Source organism: Leuciscus leuciscus, assembly GCF_965113295.1.
Source record: "Leuciscus leuciscus genome assembly, chromosome: 16".
NCBI classification, from domain to species: domain Eukaryota; kingdom Metazoa; phylum Chordata; class Actinopteri; order Cypriniformes; family Leuciscidae; genus Leuciscus; species Leuciscus leuciscus.
The window spans coordinates 23,034,490-23,049,694 of record NC_138740.1 but is presented as its reverse complement, the minus strand read 5'-3'; the positions used below and the strand labels follow the sequence as shown (position 1 = coordinate 23,049,694).

General features: G+C 37.5%; 1 protein-coding gene across 2 annotated transcripts; it reads right to left on the bottom strand.

Moving 5' to 3' along the window:
- Positions 1-10,414: 10,414 nt before the first annotated feature.
- On the bottom strand, positions 10,415-14,608 carry angptl5 (angiopoietin-like 5). 2 transcript variants are annotated; one of them, XM_082142018.1, is made up of 8 exons: positions 14,189-14,594; positions 13,610-13,781; positions 13,357-13,460; positions 13,171-13,264; positions 12,984-13,085; positions 12,739-12,861; positions 12,478-12,663; positions 10,415-10,973 (listed from the first exon to the last, which is right to left on the bottom strand). In XM_082142018.1, exons 1-8 carry the CDS (start codon positions 14,321-14,323, stop codon positions 10,654-10,656), a joined length of 1,236 nt encoding a protein of 411 aa, XP_081998144.1. In that variant the 5' UTR covers positions 14,324-14,594; the 3' UTR covers positions 10,415-10,653. The 2 variants fall into 2 exon arrangements, with proteins under 2 accessions (XP_081998144.1, XP_081998145.1); XM_082142019.1 differs by lacking the exon at positions 12,478-12,663 and having other exon boundaries at positions 14,189-14,608.
- Positions 14,609-15,205: the final 597 nt, after the last annotated feature.

Genomic DNA, 15,205 nt, shown 5'->3' with positions numbered 1-15,205 from the left:
TTCTTTCTCCCACAGTCTCACATCTGTGTGTGTTTTTGTGTGTGTGTGTGTGTGTGTGTGTGTGTGTGTGTGTGTGTGTGTACAGTATACCCACATGATTAAATGTGTACGTGCTGCAGTGGTCAGTTTACTGGCCACAAAAATCGTGAGTATGTGAGCCAAACCGATGGGTCAAAAGGTAACCCACACAGTGGGTCATGGGAAGCCACTGTCTTGTTTCTATTCTCATGTTGATAGGCCCTGATACTGATGACTATCAGAGTGACTGTTTTTAGACTATTTTTATTATTTTCAAGGACATGCTAACTAACTGCCTTCGGCCCAAGGCTTGCTGCAATACGATTTTGCAGATAGTTTCTTTGCCAGGAATGAAACATTAGTAACACTTTACAAAAAGGCTTCATTTGTTAACATTATTGCATTAACTAACATGAACTAAAAATGTAAAAAAAAAAAAAAAAATTACAGCATTTATTAATCTTTGCTAATGTTAGTCAAAGAAAATGTTCATGTTAGTTCACATTGCATTAACTATTATGTCAAAATATATAACTTTTGATCTTAAAAATCTATTCGTAATTGTTGCGGTTAAGATTAACTAAGATTAAGAAATGCTGTAGAAGTACTGTTCATTCTTAGTTTATGTTAACTAATGTAGTTAACTAGTGTTAACAAATGAAACCTTATTGGTTAGTGGTAATGAAAAAAGATTTTTTCTAATAAATGGTTGGATAACAATTTTCTTTGTCATTATTATTAAAACATCTTTTTAAAGTCTGAAAGTTAAAGTCTGTAAATCATCTGGAAGAGGCTTTATTATAGATTTTGTGGTATTTTTCCCCCCACTAAAGTCAACTTTCACCCAAAACCTGCACCAAAAAAAAATAAAAAATTCACATAACCATTTCACCCTCTGATCCTAAAAGTTGTGCAGGCTGTTTCTGCTTCTGTAACTTTTAGAATTCTATACGCAAATGTTAAATGATGTGGTCATATGTTAGTCATGCATATTCATAACTTAATCAAGTGGATTTTAAATGCAATTTCACTGAAGACTGGAGGAATGGCTGCTGAAAATTCAGATTTACCATCACAGAAATAATTTTATAATTTAAATAAGTTAAAATAAAAGATAAATCACCCATTCATGTCTAAAATGTCCAATCAAATCTCATTCTGTTGATCATTTGCTTTAAAATTCAAATTCTGTCTTCATGTAAATTATGTAAATGAAAAAGTTTATCACTAACATACCTTACACTTACAAGATATGTTTTTGAAATGTTTCATGCTCATATCAAGGATAGAAGTGAGGCAAAACTGTGACGGGTGCCTCATCCAAAAAATAATAATAATACAAATAATAGGTGCATGATGCCCTTGAATGTGCTGGTTGTGACATCATAACATGCATGATGATTTCAGAATGAGCCATTTTTGCAGCTTATTTTCCCGTTAATTAATTTGGTTGGTTCTGTGTAGAGTAAGGAGGAAGCTTTGCGTTCTAAACATTGGAGTTTTATGTCTGAACGAGGACAATACTCCTTTAAAGTACAGGACGTCTCCTTTTTGTGCAATACCAAAAAATACCAAATTCCTGTGCTCATATCATGGTGTTATCTGGTTCCCTCCACTCTTTCACAGTGACTCCCACATAGGCCCAGGGCAAGGTCCTGCTCACGAAATGCTTCAGCAGAGCTGGATTTTTTGTTTAGTCTTTGGCAGGACAAAATTTGGCAGGATTCTTTGCTCTAAATAGACATAGTACAGATGGTTTATCATATACACGCATAACGACTGACATATTTACCTAAGGACAGTGATGCTAATATCGGCCCACACACTACGCAGCTTTTTTTAAGCGTGTTAATTATATCTGTCCTGCCAATGATTCAGGACAAACAACAGGCCACCCACGTCAATTGCGACAGAGCTATTTGCCTTTTTTTCTTTTCTTTTTTTTTAAAGTGCCAGGTCATCTAAAAGTAGAGCTCATGACAGCCAATACCTTTAGGAACACATTACCTGTTCTTTGGGCTCTCCTGTCTATTGAGTGTTTTTCAGCACAGCTATAATTTAAGTGCCCCAATCAACCTAAATTCACCTTATGTATTATTATGGAAACTCATTTCTACTGTACATCCAACAATGTGAATTTGTATCTCACAACTGCCAGCAACTTGCAACTGTAACTGCAACTTTAAATCTTGCAAAATGACTATATAGTAATTGTGACTTCATAACTCTCACAACAGTGTCACTTCATATCACAATGTGACTATTTTTTGTTTAAAAAATATATATAATTTGCTAAATAAAACAAGTTCATATTTTATTTTTGCTCTGAGGTGGAATATTGTTTCGAGAATCATAGCATGGCTCTCTTTGCTTTTGGAGAAAACAAATAAACAACATGCTTTTACAAAATGGTCAAATTAAATCTTACAGAATTTATAGCAATATATTTTACAAATGTAGCGCCCCCTACCCTTAACCTTTAATAGGGTGAAGCACCCAGGTTCTAACAATGTCTCTTGACTTTATATTAATGTCCCTCCTATGACCTTAGTTGACTTCTGTAACCCAGATTAAATATATTTATACTCTTATAGTAATATGCTCATACTGAATGGAAATTAACCCAACAGAGAAAAAACCTCAATCAACACAAAAGGTAAGTTTAAAGAAGTTCTCAACAGGATTTTATTAAAACAAAAGGGGGAAAATAATAAAATAAATGAATAAATTGTGTATTAATAAAGACTGGAATGAATTATCAAAAGTCAGAAGTGTACATTACTTTTGATAAATACCTCTTAAAATACCTGTTAATTCACAGTCTCAGCAAATTGACATTAAATCTGAATTGAATGAATTTCACCTTAAATGGTATTCAATTATCCATGGAAATAATAGCAGACACCATATAAATTAAATGAGGACAATTCAGTACACGGTTTCAAAAACACGAACAACAGTATAAAACACCAAGATTTCCCTTACTACATGTAAGTAGAACAAACAAAATAAGAAAAAACGTCAATATAAAAGCGTGGGCCCACACACACACACACCAATCAAAACAACCCCCCCTATTGCAGGCCTGTAACGTTGCTGGGGAGCGTTGTGGCCTTGAAAACAGCAAATGGCCTCTTCACTCGAATGAGCCAAAATAAATCAACTGATCACCTGAACGCCTGTTTTTTCAGGCAGATGAACTCCGCCATTTCATCTGAAGTGGTGGATCGTCCTGTAGTCTCACCGGCAGTCAGCAGAATGGTGGCGCGCTTCTCTCCACGGTGTCCGCGGGGCAGTGTGGGACAGTCAGAGAGCTCGCAACAGGACCCAGGAGAGATGCTTGCAGCTGATCTCTAGTCAGATTCCCATTCTCCATTCCAGCTCCTCGATGCCACGGGCCGAGCCAAAGACTGATCTGAGACATGTAGTCAGTGAGATTGAGCATCAACCAGTTTTTTGCAACATGCATTGTGTGGTAAGTGTATTGTGTAGTAGTCAATTCAAGTATAGCGTTAATACATAGTTTCAAAGCAGCACAGGAAGTTATCCAGTTATAACAGATATATAACAGTATATTCTGTTACACTATAAACCCTAATAAGTTGGCAAAACTTGGAGTGTGGCCTGGTCCCTGATGATACTCAGCTCTGTATTTCTTCACGTCCTGACGAAACTTACCAATTCACAAAATTAACGGAATGCATAGCTGATATAGAAAACTGGATGACTTGTAATTTCCTACTACTTAATTCTGGAAAAAAAAACAGAGATTCTAATTATTGGACAAATAACGTCCTCACGTAATAACCTAGAATACTGTTTAACGCTTGATGGCTGCTCTGTTAAGTCTTCGTCGTCGGTTAGGAACCTGGGTGTGCTCTTTGATACCAATCTTTCATTTGAAAGTCACGTGTCTAGTATCTGTAAAACCGTATTTTTCCATCTTAAAACTATATCTATATTACGTCATATTCTCTCAATGACAAATGCGGAACAGTTAGTTCATGCGTTCATGACATCAAGGCTAGATTATTATAATGCTATTATGGGTGGTTGCCCTGCATGCTTAATAAACAAACTACTGCTGGTCCAAAACGCAGCAGCTAGAGTTCTTACCAGAACCAGGAAGTATGACCATATTAGCCCGGTTCTGTCAACACTCTGCATTGGCTCCCTATTAAACATTGTATACATTTAAAAATATTTGCTGATTACTTAGAAAGCACTAAATGGTTTAGCTCCAGTACTTGAGCGAGCTCTTAACACTTATAGTCCTTCACGTCTATTGCAATCTCAAAATTCCGTCCAGTTGATGATACCTAGAATATCAAAATCAACTGCTGGCGGTAGATCCTTCTCCTATTTAGCACTAAAACTTTGGAACAGTCTTCCTAACATTTTCCGGGAAGCAGACACAAGCAGTCAGTTCCAATCTAGACTAAAAACACATCTCTTTGACCTAGCATACACATAACACATTATAGACTTCTATAATTCAATGTTAGGCTGCATAGATTAGGTCAGCCGGAACCGGGAACAATTCCCATAAATCCTGATGTACTCATTACATCATAAGAAGGATGGCGTCTACACTAATATTAGTCTCTCTGTTTATCCTGAGGTTTACCGCAGTCTGCCAGATCCAGGCTGTATCCAGATCTGATGAAGGACCTGCGCCTGGACACGACGACAACGCAATCCTGAAATGTCAACTAGTCTCTCCCCTGTGAAGGCCTCCTTCCCTTCCCTTTACTTCTGTACAGATAAAACGCTGTCAAAATAATTCCAGTTCACATGGCTACTCGGAAGCAATAAATAATTCTGTATTATACATTTTTAAGGCCAGACAAGTAATTTGTTGAGGTCAATTTGTAAAGAAAGACTACACGTCTGCGCACATATACACTCACCTAAAGGATTATTAGGAACACCTGTTCAATTTCTCATTAATGCAATTATCTAATCAACCAATCACATGGCAGTTGCTTCAATGCATTTAGGGGTGTGGTCTTGGTCAAGACAATCTCCTGAACTCCAAACTGAATGTCAGAATGGGAAAGAAAGGTGATTTAAGCAATTTTGAGCGTGGCATGGTTGTTGGTGCCAGACGGGCCGGTCTGAGTATTTCACAATCTGCTCAGTTACTGGGATTTTCACGCACAACCATTTCTAGGGTTTACAAAGAATGGTGTGAAAAGGGAAAAACATCCAGTATGCGGCAGTCCTGTGGGCGAAAATGCCTTGTTGATGCTAGAGGTCAGAGGAGAATGGGCCGACTGATTCAAGCTGATAGAAGAGCAACTTTGACTGAAATAACCACTCGTTACAACCATAGACTGTAAAAAAATATGGACGTAGTGTCCGTGACGTCACCCATAGGTTTCTGAAGAGCATTTTTGAAGCCTAAAGTAGGCGGAGTCGCCCGTCGCCATCTTGGCCTCGCGTCACCTTGCGGCACTCTCGGATAACAGAAAATGGGCAAAGAGGCGGGGCGTGGGCGAAGCTGGAGGAGCCTGGCTATCTGAAACCACGCTCGCGGCTCACCGCTCGACGTGATCGAGTTAGCTCAGGCTTGGGAGGTAATGCTATATGCTACTGAAAGTACCCTATGGAAAGTACCAAGTCTGCGACTGCACAGGGCCTCGCGCTAAAGTGACAGTTGATGATGTAAAGCCAATGAAAAGTTCCTGTTTTTGCCCTTCGAAATATTATTAAAAGACATGGCTACAAGTAAGACTGTGTATCGTGATTCTGTACTATTCTGCTAGTTGAAAATGTATATGCAGTAACTTAACTATTATTCTGAGAGAGTGTGTGTGACAGTGATTTATGTGCATAACAGTTACATGTCAGTCACTCTTTTTTTATAGTCTATGGTCCGTCAGCGCGGCATCGCTCGTCAAGTTCGTAGAGAGCTTATTCAGTCCATTTTAAATTCTGATTTTGGCCGCCTCTCAAATGGGTTAAACCATAGATATATTACCTATGAAGTTCAAGTAAATGCGCTAGAAAATCCGCGCTCATTCAAGGATGTGCATTTATTGCATGGACGGAGAAAGCACCGACACCTGCAGGATTTCACCTGACGGTACATAAGCATATTATAATCTATCTGTTCCGTGAGAGCAGAACAAACGAGCCTTTATAACTATGGACGTTTTTAGATTCTGAAAACTCCAAAAACCAACGAAATTGTCAGACATCCATTAGTGCATGTTCACAGAGGAAAACAACTGAAATACAGCGCTGGTTGTTCTCTCGAACTATACTCGACGACAACAACGGAATCCAAAGCCGTGGGCGAAGTAATGGGTGTATTAAATTGTATGAAATAATCCCGAAAAAAAGCACAAACACTGCAGAGATGGCAAGTTCAGCAGCTAAAATTTGCTGAGGTGAAGTGAGTAGTGACGCGGCTAACAGCAAACAAACGGCTAGCATTGACATCAGTGGCCCACCTGTCACTCAAAAGTGGACACACCCTTAATTATGCAGAACTTTAAATATTAATCAACTAAACGGATGAGTTATTAAAAAAATTGGCCCCCCTCACAGTTGTTATGAAGGGCAAAATTAGCTGTATAGACCAAAGCCACAAAGAGAACCAGGCTGTAAACATGTTTTTTTCTGCTGTAAAGTTGGTAATTCTAACATGGGGGAGATACAGATTTGACTCACTTCTGCAGCCAGCCTCAAGCAGCCAGTCAATAAATTGCAGTTTAACTCACTTCCGTGTTGGTTTCAAGAGTGAGACGGGGAGGTTGCCGCTTGGTTACAACCGAGGTATGCAGCAAAGCATTTGTGAAGCCACAACACGCACAGCCTTGAGGCGGATGGGCTACAACAGCAGAAGACCCCACCGGGTACCACTCATCTCCACTACAAATAGGAAAAAGAGGCTACAATTTGCACAAGCTCACCAAAATTAAACAGTTGAAGACTGGAAAAATGTTGCCTGGTCTGATGAGTCTCGATTTCTGTTGAGACATTCAGATGGTAGAGTCAGAATTTGGCGTAAACAGAATGAGAACATGGATCCATCATGCCTTGTTACCACTGTGCAGGCTGGTGGTGGTGGTGGTGGTGGTGTAATGGTGTAGGGGATGTTTTCTTGGCACACTTTAGGCCCCTTAGTGCCAATTGGGCATTGTTTAAATGCCATGGCCTACCTGAGCATTGTTTCTGACCATGTCCATCCCTTTATGACCACCATGTACCCATCCTCTGATGGCTACTTCCAGCAGGATAATGCACCATGTCACAAAGCTTGAATCATTTCAAATTGGTTTCTTGAACATGACAATGAGTTCACTGTACTAAAATGGCCCCCACAGTCACCAGATCTCAACCCAATAGAGCATTTTTGGGATGTGGTGGAACGGGAGCTTCGTGCCCTGGATGTGCATCCCACAAATCTCCATCAACTGCAAGATGCTATCCTATCAATATGGGCCAACATTTCTAAAGAATGCTTTCAGCACCTTGTTGAATCAATGCCACGTAGAATTAAGGCAGTTCTGAAGGCGAAAGGGGGTCAAACACAGTATTAGTATGGTGTTCCTAATAATCCTTTAGGTGAGTGTATATTCAAACGCGCATACCTAGACTAAACATGTAATACGCATGTGCACACCTTTTTTAAGTTTGCGCAGCGATAACCTTTTTTTCATAATTTTTCAAGACTTGCAACTTGGAACCTATTTCAAGGTTTGCGTTCTTGAGTCACCAGGCCCTGTTTTGTGCAAATGAGCGGGCCGGAGCGTGTTAAGGTTTTTCTGTTAGAACGGTGTTGTGTTAGCGGCCCCTAAGTTAATAACTAATGATCTTCGCAACGGAAGTGAATCAATCAAAACAAACTTTAGCTGGACAATAGCTTTATTCTAGAGCTGCTGTAAAGCCAACAATCTCTGTTACTTTAATTTCCTATTATCACTGTAAAGCTGCTTTGAAACAATCTATATTGGTAAAAGCGCTATATAAATGAAGGTGACTTGACTTGACTTGGTCCGGAGCTTTAACTCAGTCTCGTCCTCAAAATGAACCACACTCAGATGACTATTTGCAGTCAAAAGCCGGTTAGTCATCTGGTTTCTCACTCTCAGTCACTATAATGAACGAAGCTTCGTGCTGCGTGGGGAAAGCAGCCTCACAGGAAAAATAAATCTTCCTTTAAACTCTTGTACAGAGTATAAAACACAAGCAAAACAAACAAACGTCTTCACAACACTTATTACACCTTACATGTAACACACTTATTCAGCCGTTATATCTGCAATTTTTTTAGTCTTAAACTCACAAAACAAACAGAACTCTCTCTTACGGTCAGCAAATCTCCCTCTCTCTTATCTCTCCAATCAGAAGTATAACCAATCACCAATAAAATAACAAACTTGCTGAGCAAAGACCCGTTTTGAGCAAGTACATCCCAAACAAACAAACGTAACTCTTAAATGGGCAGTACTTAAGTAGGCTATATAAAGTGGGCATACAGACATTGTTATGATACTATCTGAATCATAAAACCTTATAAATACCCCAGTACTCAGTAAACAGGTGTTTATGAGCTTAATAACCCTTACTGGGTTACACAAAGTCCATATGTAATCATTCATAAAATAGTTTACCAAGATAAAGAGAAACTGAAAGCTGTTTTTTGAGTAATATTTCCGTTGGGGACACACCCTGAATAAGCATGCGGTGTTCATGAACCTACTTTCAGACGGTCTGCATTCAGTGTTAGAAGCAACATCAGAGGTAAGTTTCTCTGTTTGTGTTAAAATATCAAATTAAAATATATATAAAATATGTGTATATATATATATATATATACATATAAAGCATTTCTCACATTTTATAGTTCACAGTTTATCATTGTATCTCTCATTTTTATTTACTTACTCATCGTGGTAATCTTCTGCTTCAACTAATGTCTTATGCATACGATTATTTGTGGTTCAGGTGCAAACATGTGGGCAGAAAATGACTTGGGTCCAGCTGCTCTACCATGTCTTGAGAGCTATACGGCTCCAGAGGACGGCAAAGTCTACATAATGTATCATGGCACATCAAGGGAGCTTGCGCAAAAAATTGCTCAGGATGGTTTCCGTCAGTCTGATGATGGCATGCTCGGACGTGGCGTCTACCTCAGCCGAGATACACAGAAAGCCTCCAGATACCCTTTACATCTTCCTGTGGACCAGAGAGTGATTGTGAGAGTGAAGGTCAATGTTGGAGGAGTGATGAAGATTAATCGTCAAGGTCATCCAATGCAGAAAACCTGGCATGATAATGGGTACGACACTGCCTGGTGCCCTCCAAACTGTGGGATGGTGTCAAGCGGTCTTGAGGAAGACTGTGTTTGGGATCCAAAACGAATCAAATTCATTGATGTAATACACCCAAAAACTCAAGTGGAGGAAGGTCTTTGTGGAATCCTTTAATAATAATATTTTTTTATTTTTTTATTTTTTTTATGTAACTCTAGATATCTTCAGAATAAGAACAATGTGGGATTGGTACAACGTCACCATTATTTTCACATTACTTTACATTCACACTTTGTCTTTGTTTTGAATTAAAAAGTAAAATATTATGCTTTGGAATGAAAAGAAATAGTAAAAAAAAATATATATTGTAATAAATTAAAGCCTACATGAAAAATGCACCTATAGTACTGCAGTAATTTATTTGTTATTGTCCACCCATGTGCTTTAGGGATGTTAAATAATATTAAGCAAACCATTATAATTGCACTTTTGTTAGGCTATGTGTTTAGGTCTTCCTATATGTCCTTCCTTTTTTTCTTTCTTTTTTTTCACCTTATTCTGAAGTGATTGTTTTATGAGACCCGTGCTTCTACGAAACGCTACAATAATTTTAAATTGAACTCTTCCTTTTTTAATTATAAATTAATTATAAATTAAAATTAGCAGTCACAGCTAGTTTCTGTTCAGTCGGTGGACCATTTACAGGAAAACAGACCGGTAAAGTAAAAGTGAAACTTGAATTACACTTGAACATTTTTTTTTTTTTTTTATGGAATAAACTGGGGGAGGTTTTTTTTACGTTTTTCTTTTCTTCTGAATTTTTTGTTATTTGATTTTGAATAAACCGAAATATAAAAGAAATAATTATTATATCATAAAAATCAGTTCAGTTGTTTTGATTCCAATTTAATAAAAATCATTAAACCTGTAACATGGACACAAATCATACTGCTTACTTTAGACAAGCTTTGAGTATTTTGAATAAAATCTACTGTCTCATGCAAACTAAGTACAACAGTCAATTTAAAAAAGGGCCGCTGCATGGGAATTTCAAGTGCTGGATAGTTTGACAGTTTCTTTCAGACTGAATTATTTGGTTTAATCTAGCAGTGTTCCATGTAAATAAAACATTTTAGTAATAACACAATTCCCTTTATTCATAACAATGAAAAGATTAGTATGAATATTTTGGCCTGTGACAAAGGCATGGTGGACTAAATCACAATGACAAAAGGTTTATTGGTATTAACTGTATTTTTGTCAAAAAAAAAAGGTTTTTTTAAAGTTCACAGGGCAGAAGTGCAAGTTCTTAGTGACCCGATTATATTTAGTTCCATTTTAATACATGATCTTCAGAATCTTTATGGATTTATTTGGAATTCGGGATCTCAACTCTCCTGATCTTCATAGTCACTGATTTGATTTTGACAAGCGTCCCATTTTTGGTCCAGGTGTCCCAGTGGATATGTGACTGGGTGGACAGGTCTTGGTCCAGTGGTGAGCCATTCAAATTGGCCTTGCCACACTGGTTAAACCACCATCCAGTGTTGTTCTGGTTCTCACTGCAGCTCTCAACAGCTTTATCAGCAAACGTGCAGAATGGAGAACAACCGTCGTTGTCAACGTCAGAGGTACTGAAAGGGGCCGTATCTTGATTCTGCTCTTGGTCATACCCTCGAAAAGCATCACCTTCAGAGAGAGAGAGAGAGAGATAGAAAAAGAAAAACATTACATTTTCAATCCTTGAGCTGTGTTGAAAATACTTTACCTAATTTTCTGTTCCTGGTCAAAAATGGGGACTTTTAAATTGCTTGTAAATCTCTCATTATGATGTATTATCAATGATTAAATATTTTTGTTTTATTTAACAAATTTTGTTGAATAATTTTGTATTTCTTTTTGGAACTGATTGATTATAGGCCTCATTGATTTGAGCTTGAAACAATAGTTTATCAGTAAAGAACCTTCTGTGGAATTGAAAAGTTCCATGGATGTTAAATGTTCTTCATGGAACCATCAATGCCAATAAAAAAGAACCTTTATTTTTAGGTCAACTAATATAGACAGGAAACAAACACAGAAAAAAGGAACACACACTGTAAAAAAATATATTTTCATGATTAGTAATAACTTTTGCTTTTGTCAAATCAACTTAGATAATTCATGTGGCTCAGATAACATAATATTTTGAGTTTCTGTTGATTAAACCAATCTCCTTCATTGTATTAACTCACATTTTTTATTTCAACCAGGGTATGTTTTTAAGTTAAACCAACAAAAAAATGTCACTGTGTGTTTAACTCCACTTTTAGACATACTCATGATCTTCCATAAGCACTTCCCCTCGGGAATCCCCGCTGCCATTTTGAAGTACATTTAACTTCATCAAGCGGATGAGGGAAGTTAATTTGGACAGACACTCGACCCCTAGATTTTGACCAAGGGAGTGGGTCTACTCATATGTACACTTCAGACAGATCCATAGACCCCAATGCAACAAGATTGTGACGTCACAACAACAACTTAGTGCTTGCACTTTATTTACCCACAAGGGCTTAGGGCTTTCCATTTAAACCGGTTGCAAGGGTTCCACTTGTGCAACGTAAGCAATGACGTACATCCGAGTGAACAAGACGGAGGGAAGTTAGCGAGGGAAGTGCATAAAATTTCTCTCTTCTGCTGAACACAAAAGAACATAATTATTATATATAGATTTATTTTTTATTTATTTTTTTGTACTAGTGGGGCCCATCAACTATTTGGTTACAGACATTCTCCAAAATATCTTCTTTCGTGTTCAGCAGGGGAAAGAAATTCATACAGATTTGGAACAACTTGAGGCTGAGCAAATGATGACAGAACTTTCATTTTTGGGAGAACTATCCCTTTAAACGCAGCCATAGGACTAAGCTTAAATAATTTAAAAAAGAGTATAGCCTACCAAAAAGAAACATTTACCTGACATCTACGATCATTCTGTTCCAAAAAGGAATACAAAACCCTGTCTTATTGAAAGAAAACAAGTTGATAAAGAGATTGAATCCAATATATGGCAATAATAGCATAACGAGAGATTTATACGTTTTTTTTTAGTTTTTAGTTTTTTTACCAGGAACACCACAAGTGTAACAGTTGAAAAAAAGCTTTACTCGGGCTCAGCCAATTGCCCTAATAATATTTGCCATTGGCTGACCTGCACAACCAGCATATCTGCCAAGGTGTATTGCAAAGAATTTAGTTTCATCTTCGAGCCAGAAATTGTTGTATGAAGCATAGGCCGTGGAATCATCTTGCGAGACCAGGGACACGTGCAGCTGGAAACGTGTGTTCCTCTGACTCACAATATTGAAGATCTTCCTCAAACCCAACCAGTGTTCACCTTCAGAGACATATATATATAAAGTCAATGCCTGTTAATTCATTTATTGATTTACAAATGAACTGACTTAAGTACCTGGTAAGTGTCCAAATCCATCCAAGTACTGTGACCACATTCGTTTAAAGTCAGTGAGACCATCGGTCCGTCTCTGTATTACTGTCCATCCCCCTTCCATGTAATCCATCTCACAGAACACCTGCTGGCCAGTTTAAGACACTTAATTCATCACGTGTAAACATAAAACCATTTTTGATTTGCTTTCTGATTAAAATAACTGTGGTTGGAAAATTTTAAACAAAACTAAAAGGAGGTACTTTCCTCAAATGGAACATCTGTGTTTTCTGGCTGAATTATATAAATTCCACTAGGGATTTTTGGAGACACGACACCTAGTGTCTCTTTGATATCACTGCAGTCTTTCCCTGTGGAATGAAAATAAATTCACCATGAGGATGTGTAAATGATAAATATTTTGCAGAAAGTTTGACAGCATGTTAATCATCTTACCGTGGGACTCCATGGGCTTCACGGAAAATATGTCACTGTTGCTTCTCTGCACATCTGAACTGAGCGTGTTAACTTTGGCCATAAGCTCGATTATCTTAAAAAAAAAAAAAAAAAAAATCAGAGCAATATGTTTAAGAATGCAGAAGAGGATTTTGCGGTTTGGAAGTTTGGACATTTTTAGAATACCTGGCTTGAGAGAAATTCCAAAGCCTTCTGCTGTTCATCGATGAGATCTCTGATCAGCTTCCTAGTGTTTCTTGTATATGACACCATGGTATGCTGGAGGTTACCTAAGATACACAAACTGCATAAAACTCTGTGCCTCAATGAGTTGTGAAGCAAAACAGTGAATAGAAAGTGAGATATCAAATGGCTTGCAAAGTAGGATTAAAAGAGTGGGAAATATATCACACTGTATGCAGAAAAAAAGGAAACCTACTGCACAAGGAATGTTTTTCATCACGCATTAGTTTTGCAGTCATTTCACATGGCATAGTGCACTTATCTTTGCCCGCGTCTCTGTGATAATATTCTTTTTGACCTTGAAGAGAGACGTACTCAGACCCCTCGGTTAATATAACAGGTTCATTGCGACGAGTACCACTGGTATTCTGTTAAGACAAACAAAATATACCACACATTATTATATTCACAAGATGAGTCCATGAAATATTAATATTACATATAATTAATAATATTACATATTCATGAAAGAGGAGCATCATACAAAATATTAATTTGCAGAACTAATAATTTGTACAATATTTGTTAAAATATTTAGAATTATTATTTGTATTATTACATGAAATTGAAGCATCTACCTTTACCAGTTATGTAAGTACCATACGATGGTATAACAATGTTCATTCATTTTATTATAATAAGACTGAAATACTTCACATTCTAGCAAATTGTACAGGTATCCCATTTAATGACAAGGTAAATAAAACTTTAAGATTTAAGGATAACATTCTACATTAATTACAGCTGACAGAAAGGAAAAGTTTCCAACACTCACCGCAGCTGATGATGCAAGAAGATTCAGAAATAAAGTAATCCAGATCATTTTGGTCTTTGTGGCAGTCCCACATGTGAAAATGTGAAGATGCGCACCTTCCAATGAGACAGTTGTCTCCAGTGTTGTCCTGTGCATGGGCTGGACTGCCTCTTTACTTAAAAAGAAAAAAAGAAAAGAAAGAAAAGAAAGGAAACCTCACAAAAAAGACGAACCGCTGGTCTCACCTCAACAAAAAGTGTCCGGACTCCAGACCAATTCTGTTTCATTTGTAAAGCACTGTTGCTTTATTGCACTTTGACAACATCCTGCATTGACTATGAAAACCAGATGGTGAAATGTGAAACGTTGTTTCTGCTGAGGGAATCAGCAGGACCCAGAGCAGCATACGCAAATGCATTCCTTCCAGAAACACTGTGAGATCCTGGACATGACAGAATGAAAACACGCTATATTGCCTTCAAAACACTTGGATTGGCAAAATATGTTTTTCTTTATACTGGGGCATTTGGTCCAAGCTAATTTGTACTGTGACTCCTGTAGCTCAACTGGAATGTTTGTCACTAACAAACTCAAGGCACAGGATTTGATCCCCATCAATTTAATACCATAAACTGATAAATACATGGGATTTTTCACTGTACTCTAGGCATCTATGCAGACATTCTTGGTCATGGTCAGAAGGGTTTCAATGTCCTTCAGTAAGTGCCCTTCAAGGAACACATCTGTTGGGGATTAGACAGTTCTGTTGAGTATGCAATATACTACTGTATGACTAAAAGCTTTATGCTGCCTGTGGCTGAAAGTCAATTAGAATAGGTTTAGCTTACTTTGTGTATTGCATAGAAAGAAAGATTATCATTAAAACTAGGCTGAGTGTTTATGTTCATGTTGAATATATTACTAAATAACAAAAGAAGATACTGGAGCTATAGTCACACTTTTTACTGAATATTTCTCAATGAATATTTCTGTTTATTAGGCCTATTAAAAGGGGCAGTCTACTAAACCAAACTACTT

Bases quoted from the DNA above. Each gene is read 5' to 3' on its own strand.
- angptl5 (XM_082142018.1), bottom strand. From the start codon at position 14,323: ATGCACAGGACAACACTGGAGACAACTGTCTCATTGGAAGGTGCGCAT. The intron at 13,461-13,609 runs GTAGGTTTCCTT...TGTGTATCTTAG, and splicing joins TGAAAAACATTCCTTGTGCA to GTAACCTCCAGCATACCATG. The intron at 13,265-13,356 runs GTATTCTAAAAA...TTTTTTTTTAAG, and splicing joins TGGAATTTCTCTCAAGCCAG to ATAATCGAGCTTATGGCCAA.